Raw genomic sequence first — 26,561 nt, 5'->3', positions numbered from 1 at the left:
CCTCAGCGCTTGGAATGGAGATGCCATGCAGGTCCATGCCCTTCCAGGTAGAAGTCACACCTCAGTCACTGCCAGGCTCGCCCACCTGTGGTGTCCTGGGGTGGCAATGAAAGCCTAGGACTGGTGTGTGTGTGTGTGTGTGTGTGTGTGTGTGTGTGTGCTTAAACAACACAATTCATTCTCTTACCGGCTGGAGGCCAGAAGCCCTCAACCAAGTTGTTCTGGGGCCACACCTCCCCCAGGCTCCTGCCTCCTCCACTTCTGGTGGTGCTGGGACCCTTGGCTTATGGAGGAACCACTGGACCTCCACCCTGTCCCACCCCTCTCTGTCTCTCCACATCCTCCCCTCTTCCTACAAGGACACCCATCACTGGCTTTAGGGCCTCCCCTCCTGCACTCTGACCTCATCTGACCTAGTTCCTTCTGCATTTGTTTCTCAGTCAGGTCAGGTATGAGGGACTCCACTGGTCCACCCTGGCTGTGTGCTCCTGAGAGGGGAGCACCCCTGAGGAGGCTAGGGGCAGGCACAGGAAAGCTTTAGGATCCCACGGCCCAGTACCCAGGGGCTCCCCCATCACCACAGGCCATGAGGGCCTCTGCACCTCTCAGTGAGCAGCGAGCTCCACACCGCACAGGGCCCTCCAGCCCGGGACACTGGCCACACGGAGGCTGCCGCTCAGCGCTCCCCCAGCCAGACAGGGCGCCGCTGCAGGTCCGGGCTGCACTGGTGTCACAGGAGCCGCAGACACAATGGCGGTAAAGGTGCTGGTGATGGGCCAGCCCCCGGGGGCATGACACCGCGGGCCGTGCAGCCGGCACTGAGGAATGTCCCTGAGATGGAGTTACAGCTGGTGTCTGGGTACATGGAGCTCCTGGTGTCTGGGGCCAGGGAGCAAGCCGTGCCGCCACCTTGGTGGGGACAATGACACTGACCGCCAGGCAGAGGCAGGGCTGCTGTGTCACAATGGGGGGCATGGATGGGGAGGGCCCTGGGTGTCCCTTGGTGCCCCCTCGTCCATGTGATGGCAGGTGGACACGTGCGGCCACCCGGCCTGAGACGTCCCTGTGCCCAGAGCTCAGCGCCTCAGGGACGGGGGCCTGGATCCTGCTACCAGGTGAGCCCCAGAGTCCCAGTTAGGAGCTCAGGGTGGGGGTCTCGGTGGACAGTGAGGGGCCCTGTCGGCCTCAGTTGTACCCTGAGCCTCTCCTTCCCAATTTCCGGGGCAGGGCCTCCTCGGGGGTCCTGCGGCCGCCTCCTCAGCACACGAGGCAGAAGGTGGTGGGCGCTGTGGGTCACAGAGGCGCCAGGTCCCCCTCAGGGCGGGACCTGATGGCAGCATCTGGGAGGCCTGGCAGCTCTTCTGGCTGCCTTGCCCTGTCAGGTCCCGCTTGGCTGTGGAGGAGGAGGCAGGGGCTGGCCTTGTGTCCTGTGGGGGCCGTGTGAAAGGTTTGCGAGGCAGGAAACAAGACACAGAGTCCAGATGATGAAAAGGGGGGCAGGTTTTAATCTTATGCTCCCGGGCGAAACTCACTGGTCCGAGAGTGGGCCAGGGAAGTTCGCACCAAAACGGGGGCTTAGGTACTTCCTTTATACAGCTGTTTAGTGAGGGGAGGGTGGAGGGCATGAGAGGTGCGGAATTGCTGCCTAGGGCCAGGGGTCTGGGAAGGCGCCAGTTATCTTTGTCACCATCTACCTTGCAGATGCTTGTATGGCTGTGGACTTCCCCCCTGCCTGGACCTAACATCCGGGCCTTTTGGTGATAGGGGGCGCCAAAATCGTCCTGGCTACTTCCTGCTGACCAGGGGGAAGAGGGTGGGGGATGTTAAAGGTCAGGGTCAGGCAGAGGCGGGTTGAGGGGCAGCCGAGTATAGGGATGGAGCAGGAGCTGGTTTAGTCACCTGAGACATTTCTGCAATCCGGGAGCGGATGAATTTGAGGAGGCAGGGAACTAGGGGAAAAAAGACACAGATGAGAATTAGGGGCCCTATCAGGGGTAGGGTCCAGGTAGCTAAAGGGCTTTGGAACCAGCCGAAAAGAGTTGTCCTGGGAGTGTCTTGCATGTAATTCTTCACTCAGCTTAGTCAGGGTCTGCACGTTCTGTTCCACCACTCCGGACTCATTGATGCAGTAGCAGCATTCTTCTTGAAGGAACATGCAGGTTCCTCCTCTTTCCGCAGCAAGAATGTCTAGGGCCCTTCGGTTCTGCAGGCCTATTTGGGCTACCGGTGTTACTTGCTGCTGCAGGGAGGCTAAGGAGGTAGTCGTAGGCTCCAGGGCTATCTGGAGTTTGTCATTGAAATTCTGAGCAGAGATTATGCTGTTCCTGAGGCCCCCCCCAGCTAGGCCTATCGAGGCAGCGATACTTACCCCCAACCATGACAGGGAGGAAGGCGGCCCTGCGGGCCCGGGGGTGGGATGAAGGGAGCAACCAGGCAAGCTCCGACTCTCCATACAAGGTTAGTTGGGGAACTACTGTGACCCCGAAGCAAGGCCCGGGGTCAGAGGAGTTTATGCAGTTGCTTAAGGTGCCGTTGCACCAAAAGAAGGTACCCGGGCTGGCCTTGGTGGGACTGGCTGCAGTGTGGTTTTGGGTACAGTTCCAAGTGACCCGTCCCACAGTTACCAGGTTGCTGGTCGGGTAGCATATCCACGGGGGCAAGGTGGGTTCTGGAGTTTCGGGTTCCCAGAGGGGAATGCCAGCCAGGGGAGGGTGACATTCTCCGTGTCCTTGGGTTCCTGGATGAGTCATGAGTGGGACGGCAGCCAGCAAAGGTCTTTGGAGAGAGACACATAAAAAGCAGTGCGAGACATTGGGCAGGGTGCAGGTCTTGTTAAGGAATAGTAGAGTGTGTTGGATAAGTTGGAGCCAAGAAGACAGGACTTCTACCCGGGGGGTATCAGACAGCTTCTCTTTAAGGGAATGTTCGGCCTGTAGGATGCTTTTGGAGACCTGGATTTGGGCCTCCTAGGCCATGACATATTCCGGGAGATGTAGATGGTCCCTGAAGGGGTTGAGCTCCAACCACCCCCATATAGTTTTCCCATAACTTCCGCAACCCATCGCTGGTCCCAGGGGTCCGGGACCCTGATGTTGAAAGTCCCGTCCTTCCAGAAAAAGGGAACAGACTTGATCTCATTGTAGGCATCATGGATGACACAGCCTGACCAGCGGCAACCCCCACAGGTGTTGACGTCTCGATTACATCTGTCTGGGTTCCGCTGGTCGTAAGCAAAGCAGGCATATGGTCGGCCACCATTGGACACTGACCAGAGGTCGACAGCAATCAGGATCTCCGCCTGGCATCCGACCAGAGGGCATTCCTGAGATCCCACCTGCCGGGTGACTTGTGTGCTGTCCTGGTCGTAAATTTCACAGATCTTGAACCTCCACACATAAGCAGGTGGGGGTGGGTGTAGATTGCCCAGGGCTGGGAGGAGAAGGAGGAGGGGGAGGGCGGCTAAGGCAGACCTTAGTGGGGCCCAACACCTCACATTTATAGAAGTCATGCATCTCCGGGGTCCTCTTGAGTCTGGAGAGGTGGTGCCACGATGGATCTCCCAGTAGTTTGGCCGCAGTGGGGGTTGTGAGGATTACAGTGTGCGGTCCCATCCACCTGGGCTCCAAGGCCTTGGGATGTAGATTCTTAAGGAGAACTGAGTCTCCGGGCTGGAGGGGTGGTCCTCGCGAGCCTTGGTCAGCTGGTTCTGGCCTGGGTAGAAACATGTCAGCGTGTTTCCGGAGCAGCTGCCTGCCAGTCCTGCCCTGGGAGGTGTCCCCTCATTTGATGGGTAGGAAAGTTTGGGCACATTCCTCCCTGGGGTGAGACAGCTGCACACGTGGAGCAGGAGGAGCAGGCACTTGTGACTGCCTCTCGCAGTGTGGGCAAGGTGAAGAGGGATGAAGGCCGTCTCCAGGGTCCGCTCGAGCGTTACTATCGCATAGGAGGCTTTCTGACGTCCCTGGGGGTCTAGGCAAGAGCTTCCATCCACAAACAGAGTTAAGTCAGGATTAGAGAGAGGAAGATCTGAGAGTCCCGCCCGAGGTTGAGTGAGGGCCTCTGACGACCTCGGGGCAGGAGTGCTTTGCTGCAGGTTGGGTGGAGGCAGCGGGAAGGAGAGTGGCTGGGTTCACTGGAGACTGAGTCAGGGAGATGTCAAGATTCTCGAGGAACAGGAGATGGAGTTCCTGTCTTTGAGAGGGGGCAAGAAGAGATAAGGATCGGTGTGACAGAAGATCCTGGAGAATACCTGTAAGGGTTGCTGGAGGCAGATCTTCTAGGCCTCCTTGGTGAGAGCAGCGGCTGCAGCCAGAGCCCAGAGGCAGGGCTGCCATCCCCAAACCATGGGATCAAGCAGTCTGGACAGTTAGGCTACAGGGGTGAAGGCTGGCCCTAGGGGCTGTGTGAGAACCCCATAGCTATTCCCTGTCTCTCATCAGTTAATAGTTGGAAAGGTGTAGAGATGTCCAGAAGAGGGAGAGAGAGAGAGAGAGAGAGAGAGAGAGAGAGAGAGAGAGAGAGAGACCAGAAGGGTATCCCGGAGTTAGAAAAAGCTTGGCGAATGAGGGAGGGTGAGGAGACCTGGTATAAGGGCTTAGCTAGGAGAGCAAAATTTGGGACCCAATGATGGAAGAATCCTACCAGTGGAGGCCAGCTGTATGCCTCTGAGACGTGTACAGGGAGGGGCTGCAGGAAAGGAGATCATCCACATACTGTAGAAGAGTGCTGGGTTCTAATGAGCATTGTTGGAGGACTCTGGGTAAGGCCTGGCCAAACAGATGAGGACTGTCTCTGAACCCCTGGGGCAGGACTGTCCTGGTGAGTGGGTCCTTTTAAAATCCTTGTCAACAGTTAACTTTAGAACTTCTTGGAACAGGCCTCTAACTGCTTGAGTTCAAAACTGAGTTTCTGATAAGCCTGTGCCAGCAAGAAAGTTGTCCTCTAGGGAGGGTGGAGAGGGCGGGGTGAGAAGGCGCTGAGGCCAGAGCATTTTTGCCATCAATACCCATGACCGAGATCGTGGAAGGGACAATGGCCCGGAAAAGGAGGGCAGGATAGAGAAGGTGATTCCCGTATCAAACAGGAAGGAGATCTGCTTACCTGCTATCTGGAGCTTTACCCGGGGCCCGGCGAGGGTGATGGGTTGTAGAGTCCTGGGCATCTTCAGTCTTCAGCCAGTCCCAGCATGGCCAGCGGCGGGTCATGACCTGGAATGACGGCCCCTCTACGTGGAGACACAGAGGGCCCGTCACTTTTCCAGGGGCAGTCACTTTTCCAGTGGCCGCTTTGACCGCACGCCGGGCAGGGCTTGGCTGGAGCCCGGGGTTGAGGACATTGTTTAGCCCAGTGGCCTTCGTTTCCACACTTGAAGCATTCTCCAGGTGGCGCTTGTCCTTTCGTTGCACCCCCACCACACACAGTCCCCTTTGGACCATGCGTGGCTGCTGTTGGCCTCAAAGGTAGCAAGGTTTGGGTTTGCAGACTCATCTCCTGTCGAAGGCGGGCTTACTTTGCCTGCTCCTCATGGGCATTAAAGCCTTAAATGCCATATTCACCAGATCCCAGACAGGAGTCTGAGGGCCATCCTCTGCCTTTTTTAACTTTTTTCGAATATCTGGGGCTGACTGTGAAATGAAGTGAGTGGCTAGAACTGTTGCTCTGGCCGGGGACCCAGGGTCCAGACGAGTATATAAGGTCAGAGCCTCAGTCAGCTTGTTAAGGAAGACCTCGGGTTCTCATCTGGTCCCTGAGTAACTTCCCTCAGCTTGTCAAAATTAACTACCTTGTGGGAGACGGCCTGTAGGCCAGCTATTAGGCATTGGAGCATCTGGTCGCGACGTCGGCGCCCGTCTCGCCCTTCGGGGATATCTAGGTACTCCCAGCCTGGTTCCTGACGAGGCACGGCCTGGGCCCCCACCGGCATAGAGGCATCTGTAAGGTGGATCTGATCTTCGTGGTCCGTCGCCGCTCTTAAGACTCTTTCCCTTTCATCTGATGTTAGGGAAGAAGAAAGAATGACATGGATGTCATGCCAGGTGAGGTCATAGGCCTGAGAAAGGTATTGGAATTCCTTGACAAACGCGGTGGGGTTGGTGGAAAAGGACCCCAGCCGCTTCTCAATCTGGGAGAGATCCCACAGAGAGAAGGGAACATGGACCCTGACCACTCCCTCAGCCCCTGCAACTTCCCGGAGGGGGCAGAGGAGAGGAGGTGCCCAGGAGCAGGTGTGCCTGCTGACTGGGGAAGCAGGTGGGGGTGGGGGAAGGGGAAGGTCAGCAGGTAAGGGAGAAGGCTCTGGGGGAGGGGGCAGCGGAGGGAGGTCGGGGAGTGAGGATGGGGGAAGGGAGGGGACAGACGGAAGGCAGAGCAGAAGGAGGCTGGGCAGAAGGAGCCCTGTGGTAGGGAGGCGGGCAAGTGGAGGGCAGATGAGATTCTCAGGGGGTTCAGATAAGGCAGAAAGTGGAGGGGTGTCGGTTGGCAGAGGGAGTTTCTCGAGAGCTAGGAGGACCTGGGCGGTGGAACAGGAGGAGCAGAGGGAGGGACAGGAGCGCAGATTGAAAAAGGCCTGGACATATGGAACCTCCAGCCACTTCCCAGCTCATTGGCAGAAATTGTTGAGGTCGGTCAGAATGTTAAAATCGAAAGTCCCATATTCAGGCCATTTTGACCTGTTGTTCAATTCATACTGAGGCCATGCCATGGTACAGAAGTAAATGAGGCCTTTAGGACGCAGATCCTGGGACAGGCCCAGCTTAGCCAGATTGGTGAGGAGACACCCGAGTGGCGTCTTAGGGTCAACTTTGGATTTCTGATTGCCCATTTTGAAACCTAGGGTCAGTAGCAGAGGCCGAAGGATCAGCGTCCCAATCGTTGAGCCAAGGCTATGGACGGGGATCCGAGGGATGGCAGGGGACGTCTCCCCAACCCCCTGGGGTCTGGAGTGAGGCCAAAAGGCCTGGAAACCAAGGGGGGTGGGCAGGAATGTGTTCACTACCACCCCAGGGTCGGAACCTTTCCCGGAAAGGTCCGGAGGGCTATGCCTGGAGGGCAATCTCTGACACTGGCCTCGATTTACGGACAGAGATGCCGAAAGGATGACGCTAGGAGTTAATAGAGACTGGGACTCACCAGCTGACTCTGCCGAGCTGGAAAGAGGCCTGAGGGTTCCAGGGAGAGAAGAGGGGAAGGGTACCCCAAATGGGATACACACTCAATCCACTCCCTGGTTCGGCACCAGATGAAAGGTTTTTGACGCAGGAAACAAGACACAGTCCAGGCGATGGAAAGTGGAGAGGTTTTAATCTTATGCTCCCGGGCGAAACTCACTGGTCCCAGAGTGGGCCAGGGAAGTTCACGCCAAAAAGGGGGCTTAGGTACTTCCTTTATACAGCTGTTTAGTGAGGGGAGGGTGGAGGGCATGAGAGGTGCGGAATTCCTGCCTCTGGCCAGGGGTCTGGGAAGGCGGGCAAGGGTCTGGGAAGGCGCCAGTTATCTTTGTCACCATCTACCTTGCAGATGCTTGCATCTGGCTCTGGGCTTTCCCCCCTGCCTTGACCTAACAGTCTCTTCCCTCCTCTCCTCCCTCCCTCCCTTAATTATCCTTTGTGAAGTCACAACCTGTGTGGCCTCAAGGTCAAAGACTTGGAGAAAGGCTGACGCGCAAATTAACCACAAAAGACAAGAAATATAAATTTGGAAATTATGGGGGAAGCCAGTTGTGATCTTGGTACAAGGGACCAAGTTCCCATCTACGTTTATTTACTAGAACACACAATTGCCTTTTAGGAATGCAAACAGACATATCAAAGGTGATGTTTGGTAAACAGTAAGATGATCAGGTTGGGGGAGTTTGCTTTAGGCCATTGAGTCAGCAATAGGTAATACCATGCAGATATTCATCCCTGTGAATATCAAAAAACCCCATTCAGCCTTCTGAGGGGACTTCTCGCATTTATATTAATTACTGTTGATCTTGGTTCCCAGCAATCCTTGACCAAATGTTCCCAGCATGGACAAAGTCTGCTGGGAAAGGAGCTCACTGAGTGGGTTCCAGGGCTCCTGGAACCCACAGTGAGGTGAGGACAGACATAAACACAGCACTGCAGTGAATGTGGGACATGGTGTGGAGGCGAGTGCTGAAGACAGAGCTGGAGTGACACAGGCGTGATCCAGCCCGGACCTGCTGGGAGGGTTTGACGGGGCTGGGCTACAAGGCTCAGCTCATGAAGCGTGAGCAAGGGTGGGCATTGGGTGGAAGGGGCTCTAGGCAGAGGGACAGAGGTGGTGGGGAGAGAGGTGGTAGGGACAGATGTGTGAGCTTGGAAGGGATTTGAGGGGGTGGAGGGCCATTCTCTGAGTGTTCTTGAATGTCGGCTTGTTTGGTTTTCAACATCAGCATATTAGAAACAGAGGAAACTTTTTAAAAAATAAATGTTTTCATTGATTTGAGAGAGGAAGAGAGAGGGAGAGAGAGACAGAAACATCAATGATGAGAGAGAATCATTGATCAGCTGCTCCTGCATGCCCCACACTGGGGATCGAGCCCGAAACCTGGGCATGTGCCTTGGCCGGGAATCGAACCTGGGACCCTTCAGCCTGCAGGCCAACGCTCTATCCACTGAGCCAAACTAGTCAGGGCAGAAACAGAGGAATCTTAGGAAACCCCATAATATATGGAAGAGCATCTTGGTAGAAGGTTTGAGAGCCTCCAACTTCAGAAGCTTATTAGAGATTCAGAACCCCTTATTAGGAACTTAAGAAAATTGTCTGGAAAAACTAAAACATGGTATTGGTACAAAAATATCTGAGAATTTTCTAGAATCAAACAAAAATAGTGACTCTTCAGGGGAAAGTGCCCTGTGAAAATTCAGCAGAATAAATACAAATAAATTCTCACTTAAACCCATTTTAGTAAAACTGCAAAATGTCAACATTAAAAGCCAGAAGAGACAAGTGAGAGTTTAACCTGGAAAGAAATGACCATCAGACTCAGGGGATTTCTGATGAGCAACAGGAGGTGGAAGGAGAATGTGGAGCAATTCCTTTGAAGTGGTGAGGAAAAATCACCATCAACATAAAATTTTATCCCCAGATAAACTGTCACACAATATTGAGAAAAAAATAGTGATATGCAGAAGACACGAAGAGTGTTTTATCACCTGCAGGCATTCTTGAAAAGAACTATAAGGATTTATTCGAGGAAGATGAAATACTAATTCAGAGAAATGGTGTGGGACAAAGGAAACAAAACATTAATGGAAAAAAGACACACTGCTTGCCATTCTCAAAAGACACCCCTCAGTGGCCATAAACATTGACTGGAATACGGAGGGAAATAAAAGGACATACAGGTTCACACTCATCAGATTGAGGAAAATCAAAAAGTACAATAAAACCACATGTTTGCAAAGATGTTGAGAAATGAGCAACTCATATGTGGAATCTAAAAAAAAAACCAAAACAAAAGAAATAAGCCAAGAAAACAGAAACAGACCCATAGATATAGAGAAGAAGTGGGTGGTTGCCCAGGGGGAGAGGGTTGAGGGGTGGGGACAAAATTAAAAAGGAAAATAACAAAGCTGTCCTATCTTTATATTTACATGGTGTATTTCTGCAAATAATTTTAGAAAAAAAGAAGGGGGCCCTGGCTGGTTTGGCTCAGTGGTTGGAGTGTCAAACCGCAGAGCGAAGAGGCCTGGGTTTGATACCCAGTCAAGGGCACATGTTTGGGTTGCAGGTTTGATGCCCAGCCCCGTGTTGGGGTGCCTGCAGGAGGCAATCAATTGATATGTCTCTCATATTGATGCTTTTCTCTCTCCTCTCTCTCCCCACTTCCTTTCACTCTCTCTAAAAATCAACGGAAAAAAATACCCTGGGGTTAGGATTAATAAAAAAAGGTAAGAAGACGGATGCTGAGATAACGTGCACATGGACATTCAGGCCAGCAGCTGTGTGTGGGAGGGAGGGTGGGCAGTGCCCTGCACTCCTGCTCTGAGCAGGGGTCCTTCTGGCCTCAGGCCGCCATTGGGGGGCTCCAGGGAGCTGGGTCTGAGTGACAGGAATGAATGCCCAGAGTGAGGGTGGGGCTGGGTGGGCATCAGGGACAGGATCAAAGCCGGGGCTGTGATGAGGATGTCCGAGCCCTGATAGGGGAAGGCTGAGGGCAGGTGGGCAAACGGCACAGCTTCTGTTACCTAACAGCCCCATTTTGCAACACTGCAGTGGAAGCTGGACAGCGAGGGCGGGTGGGGGTGCTGTGGGGCAGCAGTGTGCCAGCGTCCACGGGTCCTCACGTGTCACAATGGAGGTCTTGGGGCCGGGGACAGGAAGGCTCGTGGAGGCCCCCATTCATGTCACTGGCTGTCCCATTCGGGCCCCACCAAACCTCAGGACAACTGTGACCACACTGACAATGACACTGAATCTCACTCACTCTGCCCTACCGCTCAGAGGGACACAGGCCACAGCGCAGCTTTGTGTCCACAGGACGGCTTTGCTCCTCACCGAGGGCAGCGCCTGAGACCGGCTCCCAGGCAGCACCCAGCTCCGCAGTGCCCACCGGGCTCTGACCAAGGCCCCCGAGTTCTGTGTGCTGCTCCCTGGCACCTCTCCTGGTGGCTGTCCTCCCACAGCCAGGCCTCTGTCCTAGACGCCGGGGTGCCAGCCTGTGACACCCAGGCTGTCGGGGCTCCCCCTCCACCATCCCCTCCTTCCTCCTGCTGGCTCTCCACTCTCCACTCTCCCTCCTCCCGAGGCCCAGGCACCCTGGTACCCACCGTGTTCTAATGGGTAGGAGTCTTGACTGGCATCACCCGGGCTCCCTAGGGTTTGCCTGCTGGGCTCCTACTACACAGGCCCCGCAGCTGGAGGTTCCCGCTGCCTCTCTGTGGGACGTTCCCAGCGTCTTGGTTGGTAGTTGGATTGCGTTCCCCTGAGGTGATCAGTTTTGCCAGAAGAGGCTCCAGGTGCAGTGGCCTGGCTGCTTCCCTGGCTCCAGGGCCGCTGGGAGAGAAGGCTGGAAGCCCAGGACCCCGCAGGCAGACTGCCACCCATGACTGAGTTCTCAGCCCCAGGCTGGTCTCCCTGCACCCGGAGCCTCCTAGGGCCTCCCTCCACGTGTGCCCATGCATCACCTTCTGCATGTGTGTGGGCATACGTAAATGTATGTGTGTGTGTTTGCATGTTTGTGTGTGTGTGTGTGTGTGTGTGTGTGTGTGTGTGTGTGTGTTGAGTTGCATGGATTGGGAAGGTCTGATACTTGCAGTTAAATGGTCACATATGACGTTGATAGACGTTGGACAGGAGCAGATCACAGCGAACACCATGAGACAAGGCCACTTGCCAACAAGTTCACTGTCTGAGTTAAGAGGGGCGTCCTGTAACCCATCTTTTGTTACTGACGCTGGACATTTTATTTCTCTGCCTTTGTTTACATCCTCGGTAAATACTGAGCCTGAATTTCTGTTCTCAGAGGTCACTTCCAGTTGCCTTGTAGTGGAAAACAACAGGCTACATTGGTATTGTAAGCTTTCTCACACTTATATCAAAAATGGGCACAAGCCCTCCTACATTTGGAAATTTAAAAAACAATCTTCTAAGGAAATGTCAGAATGAAAATTAAAAAGTATATATGACTCACAATAGTGACAATACCACCTCCTAATATTCACAGGGACATGGTGGCTTGCACCTGGAGGGAGATGACCAGTCCTTTCTGGATTTAGTACAAATAGCACAGAGAATGTCTTGTTTAAGTCAAGAAGTGAGAAAAATGATGTCAAACCGAGAGAGCATAAGGAAGAGAATAAAAGATAGGCTAACTAAAGGAAGAAAGTCAGGGGTAACAAAAGAAGCACCTGAACTAGATAATAAAGTAATTATAGGGTTGCAAAGGCTAAAGTGAGTTCCTTAAATCTAATGAAATAGGCAAACTTCTGGAAAGATTGATCAGGTAGGAAAACTGATGCACACATAATCCTATTTAACAAAAGCCTAGGTGCCGTCATGCCCTTCCTCGACACCCTTACATGATGTTGTCACAAGATGGTAGCCACCAGATGGCTGCCAAGATGGCCGGCAGGGAAGGGCAGTGGGGGCAACCAGGCCTGCAGTGGCAGCAAGTTGCAGGCCAATGAGGTGGGTAGGGGATGGCAGTTGGGGCAAGATCAGGGCAGGAGAGGAGGGCAGTTGGGGGTGACCAGGCCTGCAGGGGAGGGCAGTTGTGGGCAACCAGGTCTGCAGGGAATGGCAGTTGCGGGGTGGGACAAGGCCAGCAGAAGAGAGCATTTGGGCGTGACTAGGCCTGCCGGGAGTGCAGTTGGTGGCCAGATCAGTTTGGAAGGTGAGCAGTTAGGGGGCGATCAGGCTGGCAGGCAGGCGAGTGGTTAGGAGACAGCAGTCTGGGATTGTGAGAGGGATGTTCCTACTGCTGTTTCAGGCCCGATCTTTCGATCAGTCAGAAATCCGGCAGTCAGACATCTCTGAAGGGTCCCAGATTGGAGAGGGTGAAAGCCTGGCTGAGGGACACCCCTCCCCGCTATGCATGAATTTCGTGCACATAGCCTCTAGTATTAGTAATAAAGAGATGAACAGAAACATGGACAGGGCAGAGATTTTTAAAAATCGGAAGAGGTTAGTATGAACAACCACATTAGACAAATTTGCCCTCAGGTGAAATGGACAGCTTTTAGGCAAGTATAACTCTTGGGAACTGACTTTAGGAGAACGGGAAGCAGGACCAGATTGATAATCATGAAAGGCCTGCTTCTGGGTGGTGAACATCTACCCAGAAGTAAAATATAAAGTACAACACGGGAGAGTTACACCACAGCATGGCTTCCTGGAGAATTACACTGAGACTTCAAGGTCCGAGCAGAAAGAGAGGCAAGCTCCCTGGCACACTGTCTGGAGAACAGAACTAGGCACAAGAAAAAAAATTTCAGGCCAGTTTCCATTATGAACATAGATTGAAAAAATCCAAAGTAAAACATTATCAAACCAACTCCCAACGTGTAAAATAATTACAAAAAAACCCAGGAAGGTCTAAACCACTGTGGTTTAACACCAATTAGTGCAATATACCACATTAACGGAGCAGAAATAGATGATAAAAACCATGTGATAATCTCAATAGATATGGAAAAATAATTTTATTTTGGTTGGTAAATTCAACCACAGTTTGTGATAAAACTCTTAGGAAACTTGGGCCGTAGGTGACTTCCTAAAATGATCAGGGTGGCTTTCCCAGAGCCCTCAGCAAACGTCCTGCTTGTGGGGGTTGGGGATATGCTGGCAGCCCCGCCCCTGAATGAGGGATGATGGACAGGGAGGCCCAGACAGTGCAGGTGACTCCAGGCAGCACACAGCGAGCAGAAATACACAAAAGGTGTGAGGACCAGGGAGGAGGGGAGGAGGCTACCAGGAACAACATGGCAGTCTACACGGAACCCCCAAGGCCATCTGCACACAATGTTAGAACTAATGTGAGTGCGGCGAGGCAGCTTTGCCCACGATCAACGCAGGTCCAGGTCTGAAGTCCCACAGGGCTTCTAGCCACTGCCAATGGCCACTGAGAAGAGGAGTCAGTAAGCTGGCATTTCCAATGACTACTACCAGCCAGGGCGAGTGAAAGGTATTTTGTTGACACAAGAACTGAGAAAGTGCTAGACTGGCACTGGTTAGTCTCCCCTCTCCCCTCCCCAGTGTCTTCTGTTTGAGCACCTGGTTTTAAGATGAACAAGATCTGAAGGGTTCAGAGTGGGCCAGGGTCACACACCTATGACACGAGGCCATCGTGTATCAAAAGAGCTTTTATTTCAGGCTCCTGGGTGCAGGGGGGCTGAGGCCGAAAAAGCAATCAGCGGTGACTGAAGGGGGAGGCAGGGTGTCATTAACTTCTGCTGGCTGCAAACAGTTCTGCTGACGTGAGGGTCCGGTCCTTGGTTCCTCCAGTCACCAGATCTAATGGTTGTCTAGGCTATGCCGCGCTCAAGGCTGCAGGCTTTCTGCAAGATAACTGCTAAGCACAGTAAGTTTTCTCTGCCCCGTTTTTCTCTCCTTAACATTTCAACGTCAAGATGCTTTCTGGACAAAGGTTCTTGGTCATGAGCCAAAAGAACAAAATTCTTTATTAAGTTTGGATGTGTGTGGTTTCTTGAGAAGAAAAATAAGTCCTCTTACATGTTAATGAATTAAGAGTAAGGAGTGTCTGTGATAAGTAAATTATAACAACCAAGGTTATAATATCTAATCTCCAGGTTTTGTGAATCTCATGAAAATTTCAACAATTGTATTTGTTCCAATGTTTGTCAAAGAAAAATGCTTTCTGTTCACTATAATTATAAGAAATATTAATCATGCTCTGTTAATCATGGTTGTTCTTTTCTGATTAGACCAAGCACATTCTCACCTGGCTGGGTGTTGTACGGCCTGGATCAAGGAAGCTAGCAGCGGAATGCAGTCTGTCCTCCTGTCCGGAGAACTGTCTATCATTAATGGAGAGATTTACAACCTCGTGATTGAGATAATCTAGTCCTGAGGCACCTGCTCTGTACAAGCCCCCGCCCCTCTTACCTGTAATCTGGTCCCGTGGTGCCCGGAGGCGTCCACCCACTGTGACCCCGCCACCCCAGCCTGCATGACCTGTAACCTGTAATGATGACCCCGTGTCCACTTTCCCACGCCTGTCATTCCTGCTTTCCCACGTCATCTCTGTCCTTCTACCCAATAGAAGCAGTGGCTGATGGTGGGGTGCAGAGCAGATTTCTCTGGCTGACCTGCTGCTCTCCCATCCTCCTGGCAGGACTGGAATAAACGCTCCTACGTGATTCAAGCCTGTCTCTGCTTAATGGGCTCAAGTAGTGACAGGCAGCCCGGACCCACTGGTTGTCCGGCTACATGTTCACATAAACAGAAGCACACACTGTGTGACCTCTGCGCCTCGCTGATTTCACTGAACATGTTTCCAGGGAGCATTGTACTTTGTAAGTTTCCTGCTGGGTTTCTCTTTGGGTAAGCTGGCTTCTACAGCCTGAGCATCTCTGTGGTGTGAAGGGCCCTCTCTGGGAACAAGCCCCTTCAGCAGGCATTTGTTTGCCACTGCCCCTCCTCCATCTGCTTCTGCCCCATGAGGACTGATTGAAATGTCTCACTTGCTGCCACCTCCCTCCTGCCCTCTGCCCTTGGCTTTCATGTCATTGGTCCAGGAAGGAGACGCTATAGAGGTGATGGCCGCTCAGTCACGGGTGCCAGGGGGACAGTCAGGACGTGGGAGAAGGCACTTGCAGAAACACACACCTGTGCCCTGTTGTTTGTTAGTGTCCAGCCCTCCCTGCCCCCAACAAGGGACACCGAGGGCACCTCCACTCCCTGCTGCTCTCTGCCACCCGCCAAGTTCCAGGTTTCCTTTCTCCCTGGAACTCAGTTCCAGACGGTCAGTTCCTGACCCCTGCTTCCTGTGTAGAGGCTGCCGAGCCTCTGATTGTGGGCTTCTGGGAACCCCGCCCACAGCAGCTGGAGCCAGGTGTGACCTGAGGAGGCCACTCTAGGATGGGGCCTTGGAGCTGGACACTGCTGCCTGGCCGGCCATGGGAAGCCAGCGCTGACAACGGGGCACAGAGCAGGGACTTTGGGGGGTGCTGAGCTCAGTGGCGGGCCTGGAGAAAGATGCCAACAAGCTGACAGCGATGGACTGGTCACTGAAGGCCGCACACAGAGCAGAGGGGCGCCTGGGGGTGTGGGGCAGAGAGTGAGCGCCACCAGGAGCCGAGCTCTGGGAAAGAGACGCTCCCTTGGGGTGATGGAGGGCCAAGGCCAGGGCCTGGCTAGAACACAGTGGGTCCTGACGCATGGAAAGGTGACATCCGGTTGCTGCCCAGGAAATCTCATGGCCCCAGGTCCCTGAAGTGTCCCCCCCCCCCCCCCGCTTACCGAGGGCCAGCACACACCCGGTATTAGTCTCCTGTGGCTGCTGTCACAGTCACCACCGGGCACATGAATCATCTCACCATCCTGCAGTCAGGAGACCGGGGCCTCATGGGCTAACTCTAGGTGTCGGCTGGTTCCTCCTGCAGGTTCCTGGCCTTTCCCAGCTTCCGGAACACGTCCCAGCCTTTCCTGGGGCATTCCTGAGGGCCAGTGATGGCATGTGGCCTCCTGGGTAATCCGGAATGACCCCCATCTCAAGGTCACCGGTTATTTAATTCCATCTGCATCCTTTATCCCCTTTGCCAGGTAACCTGACATGTTTGCAGTTCCTGGGGATTAGGGCGTGGATGTCTTTGGGGGCCATTATTGTGCCTTCTGAGCCCCATTATAATGCACAGGCATCTCCCTGAGAAGACCTGCCCCTCATCTCCTGAGCGCTAGTCTGTCCCGGGTTAGTGGCAGCCCAGCCCTGCAGGGCCCAGGAGAGAGGAACGTGACTGTGCTCCCAAGGAGCTCTGGGATCCGGCCAAGAGGCTCCTGCGGGAGTGGTGAGGACACACCAGGGCTGGTGTCCAGACAGCGGAGCCATGGCTGGACGGGGCGGGAGCCCTGCCCTGGAACCTGAGCCCCAGGAGAAGGTGCCGGGAAACCTGCTGGAGCGCCTGGTCCGAGGGTGCCCAGGGGACAAGCCCTGGGGAACCCACTGCCGGAGGCCCTGCACTGTCAGCAGCTGCATGGGGCTCGCTTTCTCTCTCTCTGTTAATCCTCCCAGAGGGTGTTTTTTCCACTGATTTTCTGGAGAGAGTGGGAGGGAGTGAGGGAAGGAGGGAAAGAAAGAGAGAGAGAGAGAGAGAGAGAGAGAGAGAGAGAGAGAGAGAGAGAGAGAGAGATATGTTGCCTCCTGCATCCTGTGGGATGAACCTTCAACCCAGGTTTTGTTTGAACCCTCCCCTGAGGGTAGTTTCCCATTGCTTCCAGAGAAAAGTAGGGAGGGAGGGAGAGAGAGAGAAACACTGATGTGAGAGAGACATCGACTGCTGCCTCCTGCACGCAATCCAACTGGGGGGCGGGGAGGGAAGGACAACCCAGGTGCCTGCCCTTGACTGGGAACTGAACCCCAGACCCTTCAGTGCGGGGCTGACGCTGTAACCTAGGCGCCCAACCGGCCCGGGCAGGCCTTCCCTTTCTGGCTGGACCTGATGGGGAGGCGGCCTCTCACTATGAGTTGCTGCTGGCTGAGGCCCAGGCCCACCTGCTGCCATCTGCCCGCCTCCCAACCGGGACCCGCATGGCTGGTGGCACCCAAACCACAGTGGCTCTCAGGCCTGTGGGGTGGCAGCTTCCACACTGGGGCCCAAGTGGAGGCAGCAAAATGACCCCCTCAAGGCGGGACCTGGACAGCACAGCTGAAGCTGGAAGATGGCTCTCTGTGGGCAAGAAGCCCGTCCTCCGGGCCACAGGGCACGCTCCCCTCCAGTGATGGTCACCTGGGCCCTGTCCCTGGAGGCCTGGAATGATCTGGAAGGAGGAGCAGCCCTGCCTGCTTCCCTGCTGGGAGCTGTGGGCGTGGTGCTTCCCTCCCTGCACAGGGGTGTTTGTCCTGGTCCCCAGAAGGGGACAGACTCAGCCAGGGGACAGGAGAGGCCCCTGAGCAGCCATCGCTGCGCCTTGTCTCTTTGTGCTCCCGGTGAGGGTCCGGTGGCAGGAAGCAGAGGCACCGAGGTGGCAGGTGTCTCCCTGTCCTGTGGCTGCCGTAGGAATTAGCAGACACTTGGGGTCTTACAACAACGGGGATTCACTCTGGGTCTGGGGTCAGGTGTCTGAAATCAGCCGCCAGCAGGGGTTCCTTCTCAGAGGCTCAGGGAGAGAATGTGTCCCAGGCCCTCTCCCAGCTCCTGGGGCGGCCATCCCTGGTGTTCTGGCTGCACTGCCTGGTTCCAGTCTCCGCCTCCATGGTCACATGGTCTTCCCTCCTGTCTGTCTCTGTGCTCTTCCCACAAGGACACCAGTCATATTGGATGAGGCCCCTCCTCCATGCCCTCATCTAACCCTGATTCCATAGCAAAGGCTATTTCCAAAGGAGGTCCCATTCACAAGTGCCAGGGGGTAGGACCTACACATATGTTTTGAGGACACACGTACCCCCTAACAGCAAGGGTCCTTGACTCTGCTAACCCAGAGGGGGTAGAGCTGTGGCCCCATGGGCAGGAGGAATGTGTGTAGCCCAGGTGCCCCCCGGGGTGTCCCAAGCTCCCTTGCCCTATTTTGATGGTAAGTGGACACGGGTAGCAGGCAAGGCCTCTGAAGGGCTTGGGACCAGGAACTAGGTCCCCGAGGGGTGCGAGTCAGGGCCAGGCCCGCAGAGGGGGGCTGAGGGGGAGCGGACCTGGAATACATGATGGGGACCCCTGCAGAGGCAGGGCTGGCATCTGCCCACCAGCCCTTCCCTCTGGCTTCCCCAGGAAGAGCCGTCTGTGGGAGCCTGAAGGGGCTGCTCCCCAGCCGTGCTAGGGACAGACAGCCCTCATGGTCAGCCCTCCCTTTTCCTTGGGCATTTTGAGAGCGGGGCTGTAGGTTCCAGCCTGTTGAGACACCTGGGGTCGCTCCTGTGGAGACAGCAGGTGGGCCCCTCCCATCTCAGCGTTTGTTCAGGGAGTGGCCCCAGGAACTCTGGGGGCTGCGCACAATGACTAGCAGTAGCTGATGGCTCAGAGCTGCCACTTCTCCGGGGGGAGCGATTCCAAAAGGCAGCTCCTCCCAGGCCGCAGGCTCTGGGCAGCGGGTCTTAGTGCCCCTGTGAGAGCTGCTCCCAGCCGAGACCTGGATCCTCCTTGTCTGTGCAGCTGTCCATGCGCCTCTGGTGGCGGGGGAGGCAGGGGGAGTGGCATGGCCCCATGACCATCCAGTGCTGGGCCAACTGGGCATACTCCGCCCCACCCCCCACCCCCGCCAGGTTGTTCAAAGAACAAGAAGGCCCATTTTTTTGTTCTTTTGTTCTATTAAAAAATTTTTGTTGTTGTTAATCCTCACCCAAGGATATATTTTCCATTGATTTCTGGAGAGAGTGGAAAGGTGGGAGAGGGAAGGAAAGGGAAGATGGAGAGAGAGTGGGAGAGAGAGAGAGGGAGAGAGAGAGAGAGAGAGAGATCGGTGGGAGAGAGACACATTGATTGGTTGCCTCCCAGACATGGAACCTGCACCGGGAATCAGGTGACCCTTTGGTGGGCGGGACACTATCTAACCATTGAACACAGTGGACAGCACTAATTTGTTATATTTTTATGTCCAAGGGCACTTGGTTAATATCTGCTTGATCTGAGAAGAAAACAGTACATAATCCTTGTTTCATAAATGCAGTGTCCTCTCCTACCTCCCTGAACACTTCCTCAAACTTCTATTTCTCATCATGGCTAGTTGAATAGGTTTGAATAACTTTTTTTTCATTTGTTTTTACTTTGGTTTCTAACTTTGCAATTCAATGCTTTCCTGGTCAGCCCCAACAGGTTTCTTCATATTTCAGAGCAAATCACTAAGTTTTGGGCTGGTTTATGCCAAAAATTACCACCATAAACAAGTATACTTAGAGAGAGGAAGGGAGAGGGATAGAGAGATAGAAACATTGATGAGAGAGGAACATCATTGATCAGCTGCCTCCAGCACAACCCTATTGGGGATTGGGCCAGCAACCTGGGCATGTGCCCTGATCAGGAATCAACCCAGGGACCTCTTGGTTCCTGGGCTGACACTCACCTGCTGAGCCACACCAGTCGGGTGCAAGAATGCTTTTCTAACGAACAGAAACAACTGTGCTTATTAACAGTTCAAATGCTGCCTGGAATCTGTCAGCCTGGCTGGCGGGTGGACTATTTGATTCTCTCCTAAGATGACTGTGCGGAAACCTGGGCTTCCCAGATGCCAGTCCTCTGTTTCGCTGGGACCAAAGGTCCTAGAGGTGGATCACCCTCCCTCCTCCTGGGGTGACCCCGAATGCAGGAGGGAGAGGAGGGCCTGGGTCCTGACTGTGTTTCCAGTCTCATGGCTCTCACCACCTTCCTCTGTGCGGGGTGACCCTCTCCAGCCCCTGTCAAGATCTGATTTGCCTGGACCCCTCAAGTTCAAGGTGGCCCCACCTGCACGTGTCCTCCTGCACAGTGAGGGGGCTTCACACCAAGCACCGGAACAGTGGGCTGCACTTCTCCCCAAGCCCCTCTTCTTCCTCCCCTCCATCTGGTTCCCAGCGGCCATCACTGATGCCGTCTCCTCCTTCTTTGCTGAGTTGATACCGTGCATTTGTCTGCTGCTGTGCTGTCACCGAGGCTGGGCCTAGGAGGATGGGCAGGTCGGGGCCATTCAAGCTCCCACTTCACTGGGCGGCCACTCGGTTCCCATTTCCACAGCTTTCTGGTACCAGCTGCCTAGTTTGCCTCACGCTGCCCTGTGGCTTCCTGGGACATCCCCACCTGTATTTTCCTCCTGGCAAACTTGCGGGTCATGTTGAATGTTCCAGATTTGCCTGCAGTTCACATTCTATTGGGATTTGAAGAGTTGATATCCGATGACACCGTCTCTTTTTAACATCGAACGACATTTTATTTCCTGTGAGTTTCCTTGTCCAGGAAGTGTTGTGGTTGTCACGGACTCTGGATTAGGAAAGTAAGGACACGGCCGTGAATGCAGTCTTTACCATCATGGCATCGCATTAGTTACCACTGAGAGTAAAAGATGAGTTTCTTCTTCTTTGTCTCCTGATTTGTGTTTAAACATTTATCTTGCAGGCGGACACCTTGGGAAACTTAATCTTAAAACCTTTTAAGTTGAGGCTTTTGGGTTTTCTGGGAAGAAGATCGTTTTATCTGCCAATGATAGTCACGAGATTCCCCGCCAAGACCCTCAAACCTCTTGCTTCTGTTTCGGGCAGATCTGCTCGAACTGATCAAATGCTGTCTTTGCCCCAGGTCTGGCCCAGCTGGTTATCGCCCAGCCTGGTGCCGGGGGACGGGAAGTCTGGGCCCAGCATTAGGCTGGGCGTTCGGGCCTGTGGCTTCTCGCTGATCCCTCTGTGACTTGCCTTCCTGTCATGGGGGCCTGGGAACCAGCCCCAAACCCACATCCACTGTGGAGGTGGGTAAAGGTTGGGGCTCTGTCCAGACCAGTGGCAGGGAGGGAGGAAGCCCTCCTTATCACCCAAGGTCTTGCCCCTGGGCCTGTAGGACTGGCTGAGTCATTGAGCCCAGCCCTTTCCCTCCTGGGTCCTCCCCGGAACCCTCCCACCATGGAACCCCCTGGCCATGTTGGATCCTGGTTGTTTCCTGTGGAGATCCCCAGTGTCCCCTGAGGATTCTGATTCTGGGTGCCCCAGAGACACCAACATCTCAACAAGGATGACAGGGACTCTGGCCCCAGGAGGCAATGATGGGTTTCTAGAGACCTGAGCTCATCTAAGTGCTGCAAAGCATCCCTCAGTGGTCTCCTCACTGGGCTCACGGGGGACAGAGGACCGGGCGTGGTTCAGGGGTGTGGGAACCCCTCTTGCTTCTCCTCTGGAAGCATTGTGTGGTCCTATCCCATGCTTGGTGGAGAATGACTCTCAGAATGTCAAAGGGCAGTAAAGCCTGTCCCTGGCGGGTGGCCGGCCTCGGCCTGGGGTTGGACTTGGGGGACAGAGCTCCTCCATGCAGAAAGCAGGGAGTGTGAGAGGGGAGGTTGGCTCCCAGCGCTGTGGGGGTGCCGGGTGTGTGCAGGAGGAGAGGAGAGGTGAGGAGAACTAGCATTAAATCGGCACCTCTCACACCCTTTGCTGTGCATTTTGACAAAGCTTGGTCATGCACAGGATGAATGAGGACAGCTGAGCAGATGCCTGAGTGTCCTGGGGCGGCCGTAACAAATGCCACAGACTCGGGCCTTTAAACAAAACCTTCTTCTGTCACAGTGCTGGAGGCTGGAAGTCTACCATCAAGGTGTCAGCAGGTCCCCACTCCCTCCAGAGGCTCCAGGGCAGCTGCCTCCTCCATCTCACGTGCTGCTGGCAAACTCTGTCTGCAGGTCCAGCGAGTCTGAACTTTTTTGGGGGCACTTTGAGCCTCAAAAGAAGGAGGGGGCAGGGGAGCACTGGGCCTGCTGCTCTCCTTCACCCCGCTCTTGGCTCAGGTGACAGCCCCCCATCCCATGCCTGCCCCTGCTCTGTTTTTTTTCAGAGCATCTGACTTATTTATTATTTATTTCCTCACCCGAGGATATGCTTATAGATTTTAGGGAGAGGAAGGGGAAGAGAGGTGTGAGAAGCATTGATCGGTTGCCTCTTGTACGCGTCCCGATCGGGGAATGAACCCTCAACCTAGGTATGTGGCCTGACTGGCAATCGACCCTTCGACCCTTCAGTGCACAGGATGATGCAAAGCATCTCATTTATTCATTTTTATGTGCATACTGTCATCTTACTACTGAAATGTCTTCAGCACCAATATTCCTATTATTTTTATTTTTTGTTAATCCTCACCCAAGGATATTTTTCCATTGATTTTTAGAGAGAGTGGAATGGAGAGGGAGAGAGAGAGAGAAACATGGGAGTGAGAGAGACACATCGATTGTTTGTCTCCTGCATGAACCCTGACCAGGGCTGGGGAACCTGCAACCAAGGTAGGTGCCCTTGACTGGAACCAAACCTGGGCCCTTCTGTCCTCAGGCTGATGCTCTATCCACCGAGCCAAACCAGCCAGGGCTCCAGCACCAATGCTGAGTGTCTCCTGTCTGATAGATGGTCTGCTGGTCACCTCTGGTCCCACTAAGGGCGAAGCCCCACCTCCTCCCATGCCCCACCCCAAAGGAGGGTGGCTTCCCCTTGGGCCAGTCTGGGCAGGAGGATAAAGGGGCTCAGAGGGGCCCAGGGGCAGAAGGCAGAGAGGCGTGGCATGGTGAGGACGCTGCTCAAAGCCCCATCCTCTCCATTCCCAGGCTGTGTCCCTGCCCCAGATCTCCTCACTGGCTCTCCCCCTTCCCCTCCCCTCTCCCCCTGCAGATGCTGTGGCTGCTGGTCCTGATTCTCCCCTGTCTGGGGGGCTCTGTACCTGTGACCTCAGGTGGGTGCTGACCCCCAGGCCTGGCTTGTCTCCGAACCCCTGACTCAGACCTCTCAGAGACCACCCCTGGGGTGGGGTGGAGATCCCCCTCTGAGGGTGGCTGTGGGAGGGACAGGATGGGCCCATGCTGAGTGCCGGGCAGCGGTGCCTGGGTCCCTGATGGCTCCTCCTCTGCTTCCCCAGATCCCGGCCCGGGAACTGAGCTGGTGGGCATCGTGGGGGGGCATGATGCTTCCAATGGGGCGTGGCCGTGGCAGGTGGGCCTGTGGGTCTTTAATCCAACAAAGAACCAGTGGATTTTCTTTTGTGGGGGCTCCCTCATCCACCCCCAGTGGGTGCTGACCGCTGCCCACTGCATTCCAGGGTAAGTCCCCACTGCCAGCACCCGGGGGGCCGGGTGGGGATGGGGGACAATGTCGGGAGGCATGTGATGTGTGTTGTGGGCAGATCCTGGGCTGAGTGGCTGCAGACCTCCCACCAGGATTCAGCTTCCTGGCGCTCCCCTTGCCCACCACAGAGGGGAGGTCTCTGGGCTCTGAGGGGCTGGCCCACTTCCTGCCGCAGCCTCTCAGAAGCCTTTGGCCTCTGTCCCCAGGAGAAACCCCGTGCCTCAGCACTTCAAGGTCCAACTAGGACGAGTGAGACCCTCATTCATTGGCAGTGTGCGGGTGGCTAGGATCATCCGCCACCCCAAGTACAGGCTTGAAAAGGGACCAGTCGGTGGGGCGGACGTGGCACTTCTCAAACTGGAGGCCTCTGTGCGACCATCTAACCTCATCAGGTGGATCAGCCTCCCGCCAGCCTCCCCCGCAGTCCCCCCAGGCACCCGGTGCTGGGTGACTGGCTGGGGCAACATTGCTTATAAAGGTAAGAACCAGAATCAGTATGACACCAGGTGGGCCAGGCTTTACAGATGAGGGCTCAGCTGGGGTCCCTCCGGCGTCTCCCTTGGGTGTAGGAGGCAGACAGCCCAAGAGGAGTCTGTTCAGGAATGGAGACCAAAGTAGCAAGAGTGAGGCATGGCCATGGGCATTTTTTTTTAATATCACCATAGAATATTTTTTCCATTGATTTTTAGAGAGAGTGGAAGGGAGGAGGAGAGAGAAACATCGATGTGAGCGACATATCTATTAGTTGCCTTCCTGACCGGGGCTGGGGATTGAACCTGTATCCCAGGTCCTTGCCCTTGACCAAGAATCAGACCTGGGACCCTTCGGGCCAGTGCTCTAACCACTGAGAACACTGGCCAGGGAGCCATGGGCATTTCTTTCCCTCACTCTGCTTCAGGCCTGTGTGCTCCCTTCCGGGGTCCGTTCTCACTGAGGCTCCATAGTGGGATGGAGACCAGGAGAGAGAACTTCAGTGACCTGCTCCAGGAGTCACTGTTCAATGGACAAAGTCAAATTTGACAGGAGGGCCGCTCACTGTGCATTTCTCGGGGGAAAGCACTTGCTCTGATTTTTCCCAATAAAAATTATTTGTGGATAAAAATACATTTCTCTGTGTCTTTTTGGAGCTTGGTGCCCCCAGTGTCAGCCTAGAGGTTATCAGCCCACTGGCCTGGAAGTAACCCGGAGAGCTGGGGTCTTGGGTGACTCCCAGGGTCCCCATGGGGCACTGAGGCTCAGCGTGTGGTTCTAGAACCCGCGGCCTGTGACTGGACGCCCCCTCAGGCCCGCAGGCTCACTGGGCTTCTTCTCACAGAGCCGCTGCCACCGCCCCACAATCTGCAGGAGGTGCAGGTCCCCATCGTGGCAAATAACATCTGTAGGCAGCAATACCTCAAGATCGACTTGGTTATCACGGACGACATGCTGTGTGCGGGGAGTCCAGGCCGGGCCTCCTGCCATGTAAGACCCCCAGACTGTGGCCTCTGTCCACTGCTCCTGCCTGCAGGGACCCTGAGTATTGACTACTTGTCTCTTCTCCCCGCAGGGTGACTCTGGGGGCCCCCTGGTCTGTAAATGGAGGAACACCTGGGTCCAGGTAGGGGTGGTGAGTTGGGGAGAAAAGTGCGGTCTCCCCAACTTTCCTGGAGTCTATGCCCGAGTGACATCCTTCTTGGCTTGGATCCGCCATCATATTCACTCCTCTCATTGAGCCCGGGGCCGGGCCGGGATGCTGCCCATGAGATGAAGACAGGCTCTCCCAGGTGTCTGAGGACCCGCACTGCTCCTCCCCAATGCCAGCTCTTCACTGCACCTAGCGCCCTCCCCCTCCTCCTCCCCCAGCTCCTCCCTCCTCAGCCACCTCCATCAGTCTGTCTCCCCCTGACAGGCAAAAGGGAGAGGGGGGATGTGCTCTGAAGTGGGGCAGGGCACTGCAGGCCTCCTGCGTCCTCCCCACCCTCTGTAGCTCATTAAACTGCATGACAAACTGCTCTGGACTGAGTGTACTTACCTGTGGGCGTGGCCAGGGTGGCAGTGGGTGGTCCGTCCTGGTGGGGAACCCAGGCTCTGGAGGGTGGACCAGGTGGGGATGGGCACTATGGCTGCAGCGTGGAAGAGGGCCACATGGGTGGGCTCTCTTGGCTGGGGAGGAGGAGCGTTCTGCCTGGGGCTGGAGACCACAGCCCGGAGGGCTGCTCCCAGAGCGGCCCACACCTTCCCTCTTCCTCCTTCCATCGCGGTCAGTGTGGAATGGATGTTTTGAAGGACTTGGACTTGGCAGCGTGCAAACAGGAGGCATTGTTTTCCATGGTCACCACTGCTCGGTCTGACCCTGCGGCCATTGAATCCTCATTCGATCAACTCCTTGGACCGAATGAAGTGCAGCCTCATTTCCACGCAGAACCTCAGTCTCCTATTCTGAACTTCTCCTGAGCATGGAGAACCTGCAGGGTCCCAGGACAAGCTCAGTTCCCCTTCCCTGCCCCATCCTCCGGCTCCCTCTGAGCCCAGGTTCTGTGGGTCTGTGGCAGCCTGAGAGGAGGTTGGAGAGGCGGACCCCCATCCTCCCTGAGGCCGCTCTCCCAGCGCTGGCGCCCCTGCTGGAGAAGCACCGCGGTGCACCGTCCTCTCAGGCTCCTCAAAGCCCATCCTTTCTCCCAGGGGGTGGGAGGGGCTCCCAGAGGACAGAGGAGCTTCTGTCTCAAATGGAGGAGTGAGAAGGGGGTGTGGAGCCCCTCCTGCCCCAGGCAGTGACATGTAGTTCCTGCTGGGTTAGGATTTGGGGGGCATTGCTGGTGCCCGGCTGGGGTGGGTGCCTGCACCTGTGGGTTGGGGCCAGGACCCAGGAGAGCCTGGGGAGCCTGAGGCGGTTGGATGGTGGGTGAGGGGGCTCCATACCCTGCAGCCTTATTCTAAAATGTGGTGGAGCCTTCGAAATCCCTGCCCAGTGCCCAGGACCCTGCCCCTGAATCCAGGGTGGAAAAGCCCTGCTCTCTCCCTGCGACTGGGTCCTTCGGGGAGGGCTGCACCCCAGTTAGGGAGAGGGGGAGCTCCAGGGCGGGTGGAGCAGGAGCTGTGTCCCCCATGTGCCCGGGACTGAAGTCTGGGTTTCCTGGCCGCCAGGAGCTCTCCAGGAACTCCTTTTCCTGGGAAAATGAGGCCGAGGACTCAG

General features: G+C 55.2%; 1 protein-coding gene across 1 annotated transcript; it reads left to right on the top strand.

The window, feature by feature from the left end:
* The first annotated feature begins 791 nt into the window (after positions 1 to 791).
* Positions 792 to 25,100, top strand: LOC129148669 (mastin-like). Its single transcript, XM_054714149.1, has 7 exons — positions 792 to 913; positions 1,228 to 1,288; positions 22,940 to 23,000; positions 23,184 to 23,364; positions 23,596 to 23,867; positions 24,705 to 24,850; positions 24,936 to 25,100. The coding sequence occupies exons 1-7, from the start codon at positions 792 to 794 to the stop codon at positions 25,098 to 25,100; spliced, it is 1,008 nt and encodes a 335-aa protein (XP_054570124.1).
* Positions 25,101 to 26,561: the final 1,461 nt, after the last annotated feature.

This window comes from Eptesicus fuscus, chromosome 4 (assembly GCF_027574615.1).
Source record: "Eptesicus fuscus isolate TK198812 chromosome 4, DD_ASM_mEF_20220401, whole genome shotgun sequence".
Classification (NCBI taxonomy): domain Eukaryota; kingdom Metazoa; phylum Chordata; class Mammalia; order Chiroptera; family Vespertilionidae; genus Eptesicus; species Eptesicus fuscus.
The sequence above is the reverse complement of the archived record's forward strand: the minus strand, read 5'-3'. Positions and strand labels throughout refer to the sequence as shown.

Excerpts from the sequence above, each read along its gene's own strand:
- LOC129148669 (XM_054714149.1), top strand. The coding sequence starts at position 792 with ATGACACCGCGGGCCGTGCAGCCGGCACTGAGGAATGTCCCTGAGATG. Across the intron at positions 914-1,227 it reads CAAGCCGTGCCGCCACCTTG|GGCCTCCTCGGGGGTCCTGC; the intron begins GTGGGGACAATG and ends TTTCCGGGGCAG. Across the intron at positions 24,851-24,935 it reads CAGGCCGGGCCTCCTGCCAT|GGTGACTCTGGGGGCCCCCT; the intron begins GTAAGACCCCCA and ends TTCTCCCCGCAG.